Raw genomic sequence first — 18,305 nt, 5'->3', positions numbered from 1 at the left:
AGGTGAGGCTTCTCCTATGAGGGAGGCATAGCCATTTCCAACCAAGGAGGTGATGTGGCTAACCCAGAGATATTTATCTGAACAAAGCATCGACTCCTTTTATGTAAATTATGACACTTCCCTGGTACCATTGGTTCTTAATGCCCCAGAGTTCATGTTATATCCATGCTCATTCCGAGGAGTTGATAGGTCCCCAGATCTGTCCCCCTCACACTAAAGGGCTTGAAATGGACAAAGCAAACCTTCTCCTTTCCATTTCTGAATTAACATCCATCTTCTTGCTTCCCCTCAGACCGCCCAGGGCTCGCCTGTGTTGAAAGAATAGAAAAATACCAAGATAGTTTCCTGCTGGCCTTTGAACACTATATCAATTACCGAAAACATCATGTGACACACTTTTGGCCAAAGCTCCTGATGAAGGTGACAGACCTGAGGATGATTGGAGCCTGCCATGCCAGCCGCTTCCTGCACATGAAGGTGGAATGCCCCACGGAACTCTTTCCCCCATTGTTCTTGGAAGTGTTCGAGGATTAGACTGACTGACTTCATTCTCATAATTCCTACAGCACTACTGGGTGTCATTTCATTCCATTGCCTAGCTCTTTTTTGTTTGTTCCTTTGTTTCTTTGTGTTGGGAGAGACTGGGGGTAAAGGGAGGTAGTCCTTAGCATAGACATGGATGAAATTGCCCCTTGAATGCGGGTACTTGTAACTATTGCATTTTGTTCTCCAGTCCTTTGATGTGAATGCTTTGAAGGTTTTACAGTTGTGGAGGTGGGGTGGGGACAATCATTAATTCACCAGCACCAAGCCATCACCAGCTCCCATCTGTCCCTGGTCAGAGACTCAAGCAAGCAAAATGGCGTGGCAGAAGACTAATGAAGCCTTAAAACCAAGATAATATGGTCATCTTGATCCAGCCCTGATTTTTGCAGGGCTCAAATTAGCACGGCACAGACCAACTTTGGTTAGATGTGGCTTTCAGCTTTCTAGGGAAAGATCTGAACTTATTTTTATCTATTCAAGAGCACGCTGTTTTCCTCACCCTTCATTCTCTCCTGGCAGCATAACGTGGAATGTATAGGAATATTTGTTCCTGAAAAATCAGCTGTCCTTTCACTATAATTTTTATAATCCTATGATTTAATTCAAGTTATACAAGGGTGTGACTCAAAGATATGCAGGTATTTGACTGACTGAGGCCAACAAGGGAAACGATTTTCCTCAGTGAGCCCAAAGAAATTAGAAAACTTTACTTAACTAATGTCAGTGACTCAACAGTTTCCAAAAATTCACATAGTCTTACCTCATAGTAAGGAAGGCTTCTTTACAGTTTAGGCTCAGAGAAAATTTCCACAGAAATCAAACCTATTTACAGAGTGTTGTCACTTTTCAATGACATCTGATCTGTCATCTCCCAAACTCCTGAAGTTATTTAATCCTGATTGCATCTTTGCTGAGCTGACAACAGATTTCCCTACGGATTAAATCTTCTAATCAAGGAGAGATAACAAGCTGAATTTTGAGCCTTGTTCTGGAGGAATTCTGAGGCAAGATTAGTGTCGTACATTCTGAGTTGAAGGAAGTGCAGTGTTCTGAGAGTCTCTTCCTGTACTGATGGTTCCTTTTGGTCTTAGATCCTCAAGCTCTTTGCTCTACACACAAATGTTTCCAAGTCCCCTTTTCCCTCTCTCAGGCTTGACTATCACTGATCAAAGCCTGGTCTGGACACCGACCCACTCTGCCTCTCTTACAGCATTGCCCTGACAGATATCTCATAGAAAATACCTGCAGCCCACATACACGAACCTCACTCACCTTCCCTACCTAGCCCTCCTCCCTGATGACAAATGCTGGAGTAGGTTGTGCCCAGAAAACCCATGGTGATCCCTGATCATTTCAACTTCAAAAAATGGGCAAAGAATGTACCCAGGCAACTGAATGTATCTTGTTCTTCACTGGCATAGTAGACACAAACTATTCCTTCACCTGCCTTGAACTGCCTTATCCTGGAAATATTGGGGAAAATAAGCCATATCAGTGAGATTTACCTAAAAAAACAAAGGAATGCAAGTCACTGTGAAAACCAAGTGGACTAATTCTTTTTTAACTTGCCCAGAAGTCAGGACACCTGAGTTCTAGTTTGTGCTCTGTCAAACTGGTGGTTTTGTAACCTTGGGTCTTGGTTTTCTCAGCTGAGAGAAAGTCATGAACTTTAAAATCCTTCCCATCCTTACTAGTGTACTGATTTCTGGGGGGAAAATCTATTCCTTTTTGATGGTTTCTTTCATAATTCAAATTTTTAGCTTTATTAGAAATTATGGCCCTTTAACAGTTAGGGAATGCATATTTGGTATTGAGTCAAAATACAAATTTGACATACTACTCATCAAGTATGTAGAGAAAAGCCGGATGGCCTTGGAAAAAGGAGAGGAGCAGCACTGAAAAACCTTAGTGTGACTGGGAATAATCTGGAAGGAAAAATATATGTTTAATGTGTGAAAGCTACTGGCTTCCCAGGAAGAGGAAACAAGACTATCACTATGGAACTAGCTAAGCAAAGAAAGGAAGTAGGGGAGGATAAAGTTTGTCTTTATCTACAGACTGTTTTGTTTTGTTTTGTTTTGTTTTGTTTTGTTTTCTCTAAGCCAGTCGCTAGCCAGTCTCCCGAAGCCCTTGCGTTGTTAGCAATTCAGCTCCCTCTGTTGACTCTCCTTGGAGAAGTACTCTTTGAAACACTGCTGAATCACCTTCTATGCTCCAGGGTAACTCTGAGAAGCTCTGTGGTGAGGGGCAAGTTTTCTCTCAGAAGGGAATGGGAGGAAGGCAAATAGGAAGGGTACTGGAGGGTTCACAGACCCCTTGGGCATCAAGCCCTCTGGGGACAGCTTCCTCAATTTGTTTGACAGAGATTCTGAAGTATATGAGATACACCCAGACTCAAATACAAGTACAGAGCCAGATCTAAGGCTAAATCTGAATGCTTTGGGGATTAACCATGGCTGGGCGTTGGCCAAATGGGACAGTGTATCTACAGTAATCCAGCTAGCTCCAAGTAAATTTATGTTTGATCCTCAGTTCCTAAAATGATTGCCTTAAAAAGGCAAACTACTGATCTGAAACTCTTGTTGAAGGCTGAATACTTTGTGTTGAGCAGGATGCTCCTTAAAGTACTTCAGTTTGAAGGGAAAGGCTGTAAGGACTCTAAGGATCATGACCCTGGGGTCAAAATGATTCATTTCTTCTGTAACTGGTTGAGGTACTTAGTGCATCTCAAGACTCCATCTCATAAAACTCAATCAGGAGGGATTTACTCTGGATTTTTTTTTAAACATTTTTTCTTATATTGTCCGGGCTTTCAAATCAAGTGTGAACCTGATTGAAACCCCTCACGGAGGGGAGACATCCCAGTGAAGGAGAACACATCTGTATAACTGGGATTCTTATTTATGAATCATTTAATTTCGGGGGGATGAGTGGTGTGGGGTGTGTGTGTGGGTGGGTGGTCGTGTGTGTGTGTTTGTAATCCTCAAGTGTACTTTACTCTTCAATTTAGATGTGCAGTATTTCCAGAAATAGTGAAAAAAAAAAATAAGATCTTTTCTTCTTTATGATTCTGCTGAACACACTACGTGCTGCCTCAGAGCTTTTTCTAGTCAAATGAGCCTCGGTCCTCAATGACGTGCTTGCCGTGTTGATGCCTCAGCCCAGTGATACCCCCCTTCACCCGTGCCCTACACGACACCTCTTCCGTTGGCAGTGCGGTCGTCAGTCATCGGAGTGGACCGCCAGGCTCGGCTCTGCTCCAGCAACGCCATTCTCAATTGCTCTTCTGTGGACAGGTGCCTAAGTCTTGGCCCCTCCACCACACTAAGCCCCCAACAGACTCAGCCTCCATGGAACTGCTGAGCACCCTCAAAGCATGTCATTGTCAGTGATACACTTTTCTTCTATGGAACTCTAACCTATTCGTGTCATATTGACCTTCTGATGCATGAGTCATAAATTATGAAATCGGTCTTATGGTTTTTGAAATGTAGCCAGCGTTTGTAAGGCTAAACCTTTTTCACAAACGGAATTTAAGTGAATAACCAAGCCGCAGTTATTCTCCAGAAGGAGAGTGCTTACAGACATTTGAATCTCTTTGCCCTTTCCAACAGCTACGGCATCAGGTTCTAAAATAAGCTTGTAATTTTTCCTGTTATTTTAATAATATGGAAATATTAGCATAGTGTTTCTTTTGATAGTGATAGACTATAATCCATATTTAAATTTTATAGAGAAGAAATTTTATTGTACTGTGATGTAGATATTTATTATCCAGGTAAGGATTTGCCCGGTGTGTATTTTTTACAATTGAAACATTTTACTTTAATCTTTAAAAAAAAAAAAAAAAAAAAAACATTAAAAACACACACACACAAAAAAAACCAGACTAGGGGGAAAAAAGGTTTGGCCTTATCACAGAATTTTTACTGTGCTGTATAAATGTTTGCAAACGCAAAAAGTGTGCATTTCTAGTGTGTTTCCACATTAATTAATGCCGCCTTCAAGAGCAATATCGTGCAGGTAAAACGCTGTTTGTGGCTTTCTGTTGCACAGTTAAAGCTGACCCACCTTATGCACAAGACAATCAAATATAAATCTGTCCTCCTCAGGATACAGACAATACTCATGTAAATTACGGAGCACAATGTAAGACAAAAGACACTTTATTTAATTACACAGGTATTATTGATATAAAAGATGTAAGGGCATAAATGAATTGACATTACTCCTTTATTTTGGTTCTTCCTAATTAACTTGGCATTTTTCATTTGGTTACACGGCCAAGTTATTTCTCTATGCTTTCTCCAGAGAAAACACATTTCCTGCCCCCCCCCCCCCATAATGTTTTCATGCCCTGAGAATCAGAAAAATGCTACAGAATAGGAAAAGATTTACAGTCATTGGAAGATAATGTGTTTTGCAAACAGTGTTAAGTGATATTGCTAGGTTGGTAATATTTTTTTCAGCCTAAAACTCTGTTAAAATCTGTGATCAAAATGTTTTAAACTATCCAAAAAGAAAATTTGTATATTTGGGAAAAATGAATTTTTACATAGCTTTTGTATGCAGATATTAAATTGTAATTATGAATATAGTGGGCATAGATAAACTCATAAGCTTCAATTCTAAAAAAGAAAAAAAGAAAAAGCTTACAACGATATACGTGCCTGTCTCTTTCTTTAAATATTATTTTCTAAATAGACACAGGGTTGCCTGCTCTTCTCACCTCAGCTGCTTCCAAAGGGAGGAAAACAGGGATATAAGGGCATTTACTTCATAAACACCTACTAGAAAAAACAGATTTCCTTGGGAGGAGGGCATGGAGGTAGGAGGGAGAAGATGGGGGAGTGCCTTTTCTGAAGGGGCCACAAAGATGCTGTAAGGAGGGAAGAAATAAATTTTTGCAGCTCAAGGACTATATTCATCTTACCTCAAAATGTTCCAAAATATTATTAATGGAATTATACTAATCTCAGCTATCAACATAGGTCTCTCTCCCCATTACTCTGAACACATGTTAATTAGGACTATTTCTATGATGAGTAACAAAAAGCTAAATCAAACTGACTTAAGCATAAATGGAATTTATTTACTGTATCTGAAAACTTCAGGCTTCAGGCATGGCTGGATCTGAGTGCTCAATCAGTATTGTCAGGAGATACCCCTTTTCATATCTCTGTGTAGATTTTCCTCTATAGAAATATCCCCCATGTAGATTTCCTGCTCACACAGACTTTTATCTTATGGTGGCCTGCATTACCTCCAAGATTAGCCATAAATCTTCAAACCAACAAAAATAGTGTTTCTTTTCCCAGCAGTTCCAGTAAAAATCCTGAGCCTGACCCTCATTGTCCCAAATCCAATCAAATGCCGTTCCTGAGCCAATCACTGTGCTCAGGAGGACATATATGCTAATTAGCTTTGTCCTCTAAAATCCTGGAAGTGGGTGGGGGAAAAGATAATCAGTCCTGTCTACACTTTGGACTGACAGCTGGGTCAAGGATGATGCCTCAAAGAAAATTCTGTCTTGCTACTATAAAAAGTGGGAAGGAACAGCAAGGAAGCAAAAGCAGCAAAATGTTCACACCAATAGTTAAGACTTAAAGTACATCCATTTTCAGTAGGACAATGGAGTCTCCTTAACACAGAGGAAGCTCAGCACAATTTGGCCAGGACATAAACCAAATAAATAGTTTCCAAACAAAGTGTCTGATTATATCCTAGCTGGCTCATGAAGGAGGCCAGTCCAGGTAAGATGGAGCAAGCATTTATTATTTCCCTGGGCTAGATCAGTTCAGAGTACCATTTCCTGAGTCCCACCAGCTCTATTCAAATGACTGTATACCTCTTATATTTCTCTCTTTTCTACATTATGTACCTTTCAACTCCACCCTAGTGAACACATTTCCCTCCCCCCAAAAATTACTTTATTCCTTTTCTTTTGGGGAGTTCTTTACATATATATTCCAGCTAGGTTCAGCTCTTAACCCCTTTACACAGGCAAAGCTAATGTGATATCTAATAGTGATATTAATGTGATATCTAATAGTTTGATTTGGGCTATGGAGCTGGTGTCATGTCAAAAACCTGGAGCATTCTAATAATCCAGAAAGAAGAGAAGACAGAGTACGACGTTAGTTTGCTTCCCTACCTCAAGATGACAGATCATTCTGGTTTCATATTTAGCTTCTTGGGGCATGATAGCTTTGTAAATAAGTGGAATTGTCATTGGGTTCATGTACACAAGATCTGACTCATTAAATGTTATTCGAACCAAAGCAAAAGTCAGTAAAACTACTGAAATGTCAAGTGTTACAGATATCCTTTGAGTGTGTATCTCTGAAAATACATGGGCTACCTAACAAAAAATGTTCTATGTCTCGAAGGGCAGAATCCATTTACACCATATACAGATGAGTAAGTGAAGTCTGTTGGTAAAATGGCATTGCCTGAATTTTATATTAAGAAAGCTGTGTTAGCTAGTTCCCCAGAAAGCAGAGTTTATGTGCTACAGTTCTATTAGAGATCGTAGCCCCCCAGGAAACAAGAGTGGAGAAGAAAAAGCATGAGGCAGGGTAGGGAAGAGAGTAAATACACGGGCGCATTGCTGCGCTGGCCACACCAAGCACAACAGAATACTCAGTCGTGCAAGACTAGTTTCTAAGGGGGCAGATGAACTACGGGATCTCAGGACAGTTCATCTGAGAGTGGGGAAATAAGAAATGATCTACTGGTACTCATCTCCCATTATCAAAATTGGCACTGACACCCCTCTCCTTCTGCACTGTATATGCCTGGCCACAGAGCAGGTCCTGTGGTCTCTCATGCTGGAGGAGCAAAAGCAATCCCCCAAGTGGGGAACAGTAGTGTCCGCTCCAACAGCTGGGCAGAGCCCAGGGTGGTAGACCAGGTGGTGAATGGGGTAGAAGAAGTCATCCTGGCCCTGGAAAGATAAATGGAGCTTAGAGGATCGTCAGTGATCTGACACGGGTGCCTCCAGCCAATGAGTTCTGATTATCTGGAGAAACAGCATAGCCTTTCAAGTTCCAAAGAAAATCATGAAGCTCAACCAACAAATTGAAGCTGTATTTCACTATATCATGAACTTGTGTGTATAGAGGCTTTTAATTTAATACGAACTGGCGCATAAATTGTCTACTTGGCTCTATTTTCTTACAGAGGTTGAAAAACGTGTAGAGACTGCTCTTCTCATTACACTCTATCAGTTGTTGTTGGTTTTTTTTGTTTGTTTGTTTGTTTTACAGGTGGCTCATTTCAAGGGCAAATTTTCTTCTGTATAAATATCTAGCTGAGGGGCACCCGGAGAGCTCAGTCAGTTCAGCAACCAACTCTTGATTTCAGCTCAGATCATGATCTCACGGTTGTGCAATTGAGCCCCACATCAGACTCTGTGCTGAGCATGGAGCCTGCTTGGAATTCTCTCTCTCCCTCTCCTTCTGCCCCTCCCCTGCTCGCGGATGCGTACAAGTACACACACTTTCTATCAAAATAAATAAATAAACTTTTAAAATAAATATCTAGCTGAAAATTTTATAGAAGCCAATGGAATTTTTAATTTTTTTCATATAGAACGTCACTCAGATGAAGTTGCAATGAATACTCTTCTTCAGTTTCAAGACAGACTGATAATATCCTCTATTTTCTTTTAACTTTCTTGCATATAACACTAATAGCAATGAGGGAGGCAAATGCATATAGAATAAACCTTCAAGTTTAGCAAATTTGAATATTCTTATGCCCACAAATCCCAAAGGACATGGAGATTTGAAAAACACTCCTCAGGGCACCTGGGTGGCTCAGTTGGTTAAGCGTCCAACTCTTGATATCAGCTCAAGTCATGATCTCTCAGGTGTGAAACTGAGCCCCACAGCAGGTTAAGCACTGAGCGTGGAGCCTGCTTGGGATTCTCCCTCCTGCTCTCTCTCTCTCTCTCTCTGCCCTTCCCCCACTTGAGTGCTCTCTCTCTCTCTCAAAATAAATATTTAAAAAAGGAAGGAAGGAAGAAAGAAAAGAAGGAGGGAAGAAAGAAAGCAAGAAAGCAAGAAAGCAAGAAAGAAAGAAAGAAGAAAGTTTACTCATCAGTTTTACCCTAAGTCCTAGAAGGATACTGCAATCTTATTTGTTACAGATATTCAGGTATCTCTGAATTCTAAGGATTTTATGATTTTTCCTGTAGGCATGTTTAACCTTTAACAGAGCTTTTATTTTTTTTTTAATTTTTTTTTAACGTTTATTTATTTTTGAAACAGAGAGAGACAGAGCATGAACGGGGGAAGGTCAGAGAGAGGGAGACACAGAATCCGAAACAGGCTCCAGGCTCTGAGTGGTCAGCACAGAGCCTGACGCGGGGCTCGAACTCACGGACCGTGAGATCATGACCTGAGCCGAAGTCAGAGACTCAACCGACTGAGCCACCCAGGCGCCCCTAACAGAGCTTTTAGAATGTCTTGAGCACTACCTAAAGTGAAAGCCAAATAGAATCTTTGTAACAATAAATTATATGATAAGATAAAGAACCCAAGACCACAAAGGATCATTCATTGGTAAGTAAGCTTGTGAGAATCCAATTGAACATTTTAGAAAATTCACTTTCATTTTCCCCAGCACTCTGACAAAAGCACCACTCCTCAGTTACCTGGCACTCAAGAGTCCCAGCAGCCATCCCAAAGGACGTACCAGTTTGTGCTGTTGTCCAGACTCCTTCACTGTCACACTGGAGTGCGTAGTTACGGCCCACTTTGTAATGAACACCTACTCTGTGCCAGGAATCATATTAGTCCCTCTACATTACCTCTAACCCTCCAAACAAACCTGTAAAGTAGGTATTAGTTTCGTCTGACAATGGGAGAAAGGATGCTCAGTGTGAATAAGCAACTTCTCCAACATTTAACAGTTGGCAAATGTCAGAGCACATAGGGTCCCAAGATCCATGTTGTTTTTACAAGCTGCACTAAACAAACTTTTAGGCCCTGAAGAAAAAGAAATGGCAACTCCACTCTGGAAATGTTTACCATTCCCCTCCCCAAAAGGCTCACCTGCCCTAATGCCAAAAAATTGTGCCTGTTGAAGAAAGGCTACCTCACCTATCATTAGGTTTATCTGTTGCAAAACCACTTGTTGGTGTTACAGTATTGAAGACTAATTTCTCTTTACAGGACCTATTTATAGCCTAGCTGGCAGGTGGAAATTTTTGTTTTGCTAACATTTCAGGGTGTAAGCAGTTAAGTTTGGGGAGAGCCAAACTGCTCTGCACAACAGAAGGAAAAGAATTTACAGCAACAGAGGTTGGGAGAGGAAGTGTGGGGAAAGGACAAGGAAACAAAGTAACAGAGGCACTTAACTTTCAAGATGTGACACCGCCACTATCACTCCCTCAACGCCGGATAATCGACTTGAAGTTGACAAATGTACAGTAAGACAAATTTCTTGTGGAAACAAATAAAAAGGGACATTCAACATACCGTGTTGCCATGAAGCAGGAGAGCCCCAAAGCAAAGAGGATCTTGATAATATAATTATTCAACAATTCATAGAATTCTGAGTCTTACTTTATCTGGTTTCAAAAAATTGAGAGAGGAGTTTTTTTAAAGCAATTTCACCTAGCTCTGAGGAGGGGGCTTTAGCTGACATCTGGTAGACACATTTACTTAAGACTGCACATAGGCATGGGGATAAATTAGTAAACTGAAGGTCCCTGTGGAACTTTCCACAGGAAGGCAGTAAGAGCCTCTCTTACCCAATTTTTTTTTTTTTTTTTTTAGTTTTTGGTTGTTTTGTTTTTTTTTTTTTAGTAATCTCTACATCCAATGTGGGGCTTGAACCCACAACCCAAGATCAACAGCTGCACGTTCTTCCAAGTGAGCCAGCCAGGTTCCCCTCTCTTACCCAACTTTCACTCTCACTTGTAGTTAAAGGAAGACAGCAAACATCTTAAAACATTAGCAACCAAACCCAGATATATTAGATAGAAATTTTTTGCCATATTTGCAATGTCTGAAATGTCACAGGATTCATATGAGGAATATACAGCTAGGCTTTCCAAACCAACAAGGAAAGGACAAGAAATCCAATTAAAAAGTAGACTATTCACAGGAGAAGCCCAAATGGCTGACAAGTACGTAAAGAGATGCCCCACCTCGCTTATAATCAGAAATGGGAAAAGTGATACCACTTCATACTCAAAAATTAGGCAGCCAGAAAAGAACAAGTGTTAGCAAAAATGTAAGGAGACAAGTACCTCATCTCCTGCTAATTAGGGTGCAAACTGGTTCACAGCATCTTGCCTATACCTGATGACTCTACACAACCAGGATTCCATTCCCAGGAACACCCCCAAACTCACACACATCTATAGGCATGCTCATCCTACAAAGAGTTGAGTTCAGGCCAGGAAAGAGGAGAAGAATATTGGGTGGAGGGCTGCCCATCATGGGATCACTGCAGCATCAGAAACACTGGACTAGATTTACACACCGAAACACTTAAGAAACAAAACAAGGCCTGTAACACCATACTATGTATGTAAACTCCAAACACACATAAAGAAAACACTGTATGTCTTACATGGGGTCACACATAACCAAGGACCCATATCACCCACACGTATCAAGCACATTTGATTGGGTGCCCATGTAGAAAAGATGAGGAAGCAAAACTGAAATAAAACAGGAGAACGGCCATGACAGGCTGATGATTTTAACCATGATGAAATGAGGAGCTTACTTCAAGCCCCTCTACCTGAGGTCCTCATAAAACCTGACAGGTTTTAATCATCTTTTTATTATCTCTTCTCTGAGTCACCCCTATGTGATAATGGGCCTTCTATGATCAGATAATGGAATTCTGGTGAGGGACATAATCTACCGCCTCAGAACCAGAAAGATGAAATTTTAAAAAGGGCTTGAAGATGACGAGGGGAAGAAAAGAAAGAGGTAGACCATCCTGGTTGGTAAAACAGTCTTCCAGTTGCAGAAGTATTTTTCAATCAGTAATATCAAATGTGAAACTCCAACATGTTAAGAAAGGAGAGAAAAGGCTCGGGCTGAATTGGTCTACCCACACACCCACCCCAAAGTCCCCAAGCAAATCTTTGTCTCAATAGATTGACAGATCACTAAACCTCCATCAGAGTTCTGGAAACCTCTCTTCTAGAAATGTTTGCATTTATAAGCCTAGCCTGGAGTGATCAATGGGTGGGTCAACTTCAATTAAAAGGTCAGGATAGAACCACTGAGACTCCTGAGTATTAGTCAAGTTCTGCAGAGACGGGCCCCAGACCTAAGGCTGTGCTGCCTGTGACAAGAAGGGGGAGATGGCCTTTTGCTGCCCCTACTCCTTCTTTATTCTTTAAAACCAAGTTAACAAGACTCTTATTTTTATCAGCCTGGTATTGAATATTCAAAATGTTTGTGCCATGTAAGTGGGTTAAGCAAATTTAAACTCAACTATTTCCGTCTCTTCCAAGTTCCTCTAATTCAGAGGGCTTATGAGCCAGGACCCAATCATTTGATATGGGGAATGATCCAAGGAACATTTAGCTTGTGGAAGACATGTCATTCTAGCTCAGATTCAAGATACTTGCCAGGTAGAACAGGAAATCAATTTGTTCTCTGTTATTTCCGAAGAGCCTAGCCAGGATTAATGAATGAAATTACTCAGAAGTCAATATCAGCTCAAAAGAAGGAAGAATTATGTCACGGTTACACTGTCTAGAAGTAGAAATAGAGAGTTCCCTATCACCTAAGGTGCTTAAGCAAAGACTAAACTCTTCCCCGACGACAAGGTAGCAAGAAGGCTAGATGTGTCAAAGCAAATGACCTCTCAGATCCACTTCAGCCCCATGTCACATCATGAACACGTCCTCGGGGGTCTATTTCCCCTACCTGCTCTGGTTTTAGGCTGTCCCTCATGCTGTATTTTAAGTTCCCCACAGGGAAATATGTGAGATGAACCTCAGTTAGATGTGACTTCTGGTGCTGCTTACTTTTAATGTATAATCCTTCTCCACAAAAGTAGATAAGCCAGTAAAATAAAGCCTACCATCTGTCTCTCCGTGTTTTTTTTTCAGCTATCATCCTACTAGCTCCTGAGAAAACCTTCTCTGTGCTGCCATGAATCAGACAGGCTGATCTGAAACCATTACCAGGGAGCATGATGTGTCAGAATCAAAGAGCAACTCTAAAGTGAGATAAAATATAGCAAATAAATTCTAGGATGGTCTGACACACTGGGAACATTATGTTGCCATTGGTTCATCACAATTATGTCAAATACTGCAGCTGTTATTATTAAGTCTCCATCATAACATGAATCTCACTTTAATTGCCTCTGGTTGAGACTCTGCACATTGGTTGTCTGCCCAGGCATGAATTTATTTTAACCAAAATTAGTCTTAATCAGCTTGGCTTGAGTAATGATGTAGCCAAAACACACACACACACACACACACACACACACACACACACACACACAAAACCCATAGCCAGGAGACAGTCTGAGAAGCTTCTCCAACAATTCATAGATTAGAAAAGAACAGAACTTTTAAAAAATATTTTGCAAGGAATTAATCCCTCTCCTACATTTCAAAACACTTTTAATCAGCTTTCATGTTAGCGAAAGTCCTGGTTGTCCACTGTGGAAAGGTATCTGGAGAATAAAAAGTACACTATGGGGCAGTCCGGTGCCTTATGACAGAACGGGGACTTGTATTTTGAGGTTGTGCTGTACGTTCCCAGCTCCTTCTACGTGGGGGCCTCGTGAGGCTTGAGAGCTAAGAAGATGCCTTATTTTGAAAGTCTATCAGAAGTGGACATGATTAGATTCTGACCACTCCAAATTACCATGGATTACAGCAAGACTAAAAATGAGCTGGTGTAACTTTTTCCTCCAAAATAGTGATTACAAATCACATATTTACAAGGATTAATGACATCCAGCTTGTCATAAAAAGCTTTCAACTTCAATCAGCCTCATCCTCCCTAGGAACCCTTTCATTTCACATCCAAGTACAAGCTCCTTTCCTTCCAGAAATAAGACTATACTCTCCCCCTGGAAAAAAAATGCACAAATACGTTTCATACAGACAGGAAAAATGGGGTGGGAGGAGGGGCAGGCAGTGCCACAGCTCCAGAGAATGTGATTCCGTGGCACATAAAAACAAAACTACTGAGGGGCTCCTGGGTGGCTCAGTCCGTTAAGCATCCGACTTCCGCTCAGGTCATGATTTCGACGTTCGTGAGTTTGAGCCCTGCGTCTGGTTCTGTGCTGACAGCTCAGAGCCTGGAGCCTGCTTGGGATTCTGTGTCTCCCTCTCTCTCTGCCCCTCCCCCACTCACACTCTGTCTCTCTCTCTCTCTCTCTCAAAGATTAACATTTAAAAAAATTTTTTTTAATAAAACTACTGGCCCCAGAAATTCAAACAAAGTAAATTCTTTTTTTAAATTATTTTAAGTGTTTATTTTTAAGACAGAGAGAGACAAAGCATGAGTGGGGGGAGGGGCAGAGAGAGAGGGAGACACAGAATCCAGAGCAGGCTCCAGGCTCTGAGCTGTCAGCACAGGGCCCCACACAGGGCTGGAACTCGTCAACCACAAGATCATGATCTGAGCCAAAGTTGGACGCTCAACCAACTGAGCCACCCAGGTGCCCGAAAGAAAAATAAATTCTTAAGTTGATCCCAAGAATCCCTTGAGGGTTCTGAAATTTATTCTCAGAAGTAAACAAAATTTTTATTATTTTTTTTTAATTTTTGGCTTCGTTGCAAAGTTAATTTTAAAACTTATCAGAAATCATTTTTGATCATCCAGATCAGCTCAAAACAAAATACAAAATTTCATTCATTCATTTGCATTCATGTTAACAAGGCCTTTATACTTACAATACCTAATATACTTTAACTGTTGCAAACTAATGAGGACCCCAAAAAAGCAGACTAAACATATAAATGATCGGATTCCTGGGGCACCTGGATGGCTCAGTCAGTTGAAGATCCAACTTTGTCTCAGGACATGATCTCACAGTTCATGAGTTAGAGCCTCACGTCGGGCTCTGTGCTGACAGCTCAGAGCCTGGGACCTGCTTCAGATTCTGTGTCTCCCTCTCTCTCTGCCACTCCCCCACTCACAGGCGCATACTCATTCTCTCTCTCTCTCTCAGAAATAAATGAACATTTTAAAAAATTTATAATAAATAAATAAATAAATAAATAAAGCAGTCAGAAAACAAAGGGCAGCATCCTGGTTCACTGGACCCGTGAAGATGGAGAGAAAATCCTGTTTGCAATCTTTTCCTAAAGTCCCTTTTTCTTTAAAAAAAATTTTTTTTTAATGTTCATTTATTTTTGAGAGAGAGAGACAGAGTGTGAGCAGGAGAGGTGCAGAGAGAGAAGGAGACACAGAATCCAAAGCAAGGTCCAGGCTCTGAGCTGTCAGCACAGAGCCCGACACAGGGTTCGAACTCATAGACCGTGAGATCATGACCTGAGCTAAAGTCAGACGCTCAACCGGTTGAGCCACCCAGGCGTCCCCCAAAGTCTCTTTTTCTACTTTGATGATGGATGGCCTGTACTATAGGTGAATTACTTTTTTTTTTTTTTTAATGTTCATTTATTTATTTTTGAGAAAGAGTGAAAGAGCAGGGGAGGGGAAGAGAAAAAGAGACAGAGAATCCCAAGCAGGCTCTGCATGGTCAACACAGAGCCCGATGTGGGGCTCTAACTCATGAACCATGAGATCATGACCTAAGCCAAAATCAAGAGTCAGATGCTTAACCAACTGAACCACCCAGGAGCTCCTAGGTGAGTTACTTCTAAAGCAAGGCAAATTTTCTTGCCTGAACCTAGGAAGCATTTCCTCAACTACTAAGGGGAGATGGCAAGTGAAATGAGCTCAGACACTAGTGGATCCTGAGACGAAATCCTGAAGGTGTCCCATCTAGGAGCCCACTGCAGGAACACAAAATTCAGCTAAGTTTGGGCAACCTGAGAATAGAGAAAACTTGGACTCCCCTTCTTGGGCTGAGGCTATGAAAACACCAAGACTCCTTAAGAAAAATGGACATGTGGGGACCAGTTCCCCAAGACACAAAGTAAAAAGGGAGTGGCAGGATAATTTTGTGAAGATGAGAGGCCCCTAAGTAGCCTGAGTTTCAATAACACCACAAAATTTCCCATAGCCAAATTTGAGATAGCAGCAGTAGAATCCTTGCAGGCAGTGTACCTAAGAACGGCACAGAAATTAGCCGAGAGAGGAAGAACTTGATTGGAAAGAGCGTGAGGTCAGGAAGGAATGAGGGACAAAGCTGGGCCCCACGTGCATCCACAACGGAACACCAGAGGGCTCAGTGATGCCCCTGTGGACTGATGACAACACAGACCAGAAGCCCTACGCATGACGTGACAACATAATGGGGTTATTCTCAAATTTTCACGTGCATTAGAGTTCCCTTGGAAAGCCTGCTGGCATACAGATTCGGGTTCAGCAACTCTGGGGTGGGGACTAAGAATCTACATTTCTAACAAGTTCTCAGGTGATGTTGATATCGCTGCTCTGGCGACCACACTCAGAGAATCGCTGCTATGATGCATCCTAACCCTCTAACTTATGTGAGACCCAGATATAAAAGGAAACTCCCAGCATAAAGGAGATCATACTAGGAGTATGTTTATCATATACTTATAGGAAAATAGTTACCTTTCCCACACACCTGTACTCGGAACTAAGATTTGTGTCCATCAGTTAGATAAGGGCCAATGGCCTCCTTCATCTCTCTGGTTATTTTCTGCTTCGGAAAGCATCACTTCCTGATATATCGCAACACTGAATATAATTCTCAAATACACCCAGTAACATATTAAAGATGTATTTCTTCAACACTTAATGAAAAAGAGGTCATTAAGTGTTGGAACTCACTGTCTAGCATATTCAAATAAATTGTAGTAGACAAGATAGCAAATGGTTCTTCTAAAGTGTATCAGGTCACTTCCCCCACCCCACCTCGGAAAATTCCTCAGTGGCTTTCTTTGTCACTCAAGTAAAATCTATAGATCACCACACTGTGGACAGCAAGGCTGCACGTGGCCTGAGACCCAGATACCACTCCGTCCTCTTCGACACTGCCCAGCACACTAACTCTACCCTGATACATCAACGTATCTTCTGCTCCTTAAAGAGCCAAAGGACATACACAACTTGCGACCTTGTATGCTGTTCCCTCAGCCTGGAATAGCAGCTCCTTCCCTTGTTTCCTTCGGGTCTTTACTCAACCCCTCATCAGAGAGGCTCTTCCTCTTCACTGATAGAAAACAGCTCCTTCACCTTCACCCCCCCTCACTTTCCACCTGCTTCACCCCATTTTATTTTTCTTCCCCATCATTTATCATAATGTGACATATCATATTTTAGGGTTTTAAATTTTTCGATTGTCTGCTAGAATGTAAACTCCATGAAAGAAGGAAATTTGCTTTGTCTGCTGCTAGATCCCTAGTACCTAGGAAGTACTTGGCACATGAGATCACTCAGTAAATTACTGTCAAATGAATTAACAGAAAGAAAGGCCTGCAGGCCAAAAGAAACGACAGTCCTACGCCTTCGAACACCCTAAGAGATGTAAGGGAAGGTCTCCTGCCCAGGCTGGCACCCCCAGTTGCTTTCACATGCCCACCTTTCCCTTCCTCTCTCACCACCAAACACCCACACATCAGCACTGAGGAAGAGGCGCTCATGTGCTGTATGTGGGACGAAAGAACACAACACAGGGTGAAACAAACTGCAAAATGGAAAGCCAGAGGCAAGGAGAAAAGTCCTTCTCCATGGCAGGCAACCCAACCTCAGCTGAGGACACTAAGAATGCCTGTGACCCCACGACCCGGTGACAACCAAGAGCTAACATTTGGATAGATAAATATCCTTGTAGACATTTGTATACACACAGATACACTCGCATGTTATTTGCTTTTTTGACTTTCAATGTAGACTGGATTCCAGACAAAGATCTCTAGGAGTTAAGCCTAAAGGAATATAAAATCAAAAGATGAGGTCAATAGAAAAGACAGGAACCGGGTAGGCAGAAGACGTCACACTTACCATTTTCCCTAGGCTTTCCAAAAGCTGAGAATTTCTCTGCTCCAGTGTCTACAACCATAATTGTTTATGATAATAATGTGTTCAGATAAGTGATGTCAAAGGATCAAATAGTTTTTACATTCTCAGCTTTTAACAGAAACCTGGAAGTGCCACAGTTTAGCGCTCAATTATCACCATCTTCCTTGGAGACTTTTGAGAACTTAATGAGTTTGTCCTTTTGCATGAGTACAGAGTTCAAATGGAAAGGATCCTTCCAACGACTCACATTAAAATTTATTCTAAGTGTTATTTGGACTTTAAACAGAAGATTCGGTATTTCTGAATCAAATGTATCTTCTTGTTTAATGCCGTGATAAATTTCCACAGACACTCCCCAGGTTACACTTCAATGAAGCCAAAGATCCAGAGAAGCCACAGGAAGGAGACTGAAGTGACTTTCAATTTAAAGTGATTAGGAGTTCAGAAAAGGCAACCTTTCTGGATGTCGAAGTTCTACAGTCTCGAGTTTTGAGTTCAGCAATTCAGAACACTATCGTGCAAAGTGGTGCTGAGGCATTCCACTTACCAGAACATTCCTTTTTCCTCATTTTTCTCCTGCTTTCTCTTCATGCTCTCCATCCTTTCCTACCACAGAAAAGATACACAGAAAGTTTT

At 41.4% G+C, this 18,305-nt stretch overlaps 1 protein-coding gene and 1 long non-coding RNA gene across 15 annotated transcripts in view; one reads left to right on the top strand and one right to left on the bottom strand.

Annotated features, from left to right (window-relative positions):
• The window catches only part of THRB (thyroid hormone receptor beta), a 385,312-nt gene extending 380,105 nt beyond the window's left edge, over positions 1-5,207 (top strand). For all 13 annotated transcript variants that reach the window (XM_019422929.2, XM_019422927.2, XM_019422926.2 and 10 more), the window contains one exon: positions 293-5,207. In XM_019422929.2, coding sequence (XP_019278474.1) covers positions 293-534 — 242 coding nt within the window. In that variant the 3' untranslated portion in view covers positions 535-5,207. The remainder of the gene's footprint in view (positions 1-292) is intronic.
• The window catches only part of LOC109251402 (uncharacterized), a 127,777-nt gene that overhangs the window by 12,104 nt on the left and 97,368 nt on the right, over positions 1-18,305 (bottom strand). For both annotated transcript variants that reach the window (XR_008422607.1, XR_008422608.1), the window contains one exon: positions 18,217-18,275. This is a non-coding gene — a long non-coding RNA (uncharacterized LOC109251402). The remainder of the gene's footprint in view (positions 1-18,216; positions 18,276-18,305) is intronic.

The sequence above is a fragment of the Panthera pardus genome, unplaced genomic scaffold, assembly GCF_024362965.1.
Source record: "Panthera pardus isolate Hobbes unplaced genomic scaffold, ASM2436296v1 HiC_scaffold_16, whole genome shotgun sequence".
In the NCBI taxonomy this organism is placed as follows: Eukaryota; Metazoa; Chordata; class Mammalia; order Carnivora; family Felidae; genus Panthera; species Panthera pardus.
Note: the sequence above shows the minus strand (reverse complement) of the source record. Positions and strands in the feature narration are given on the sequence as shown.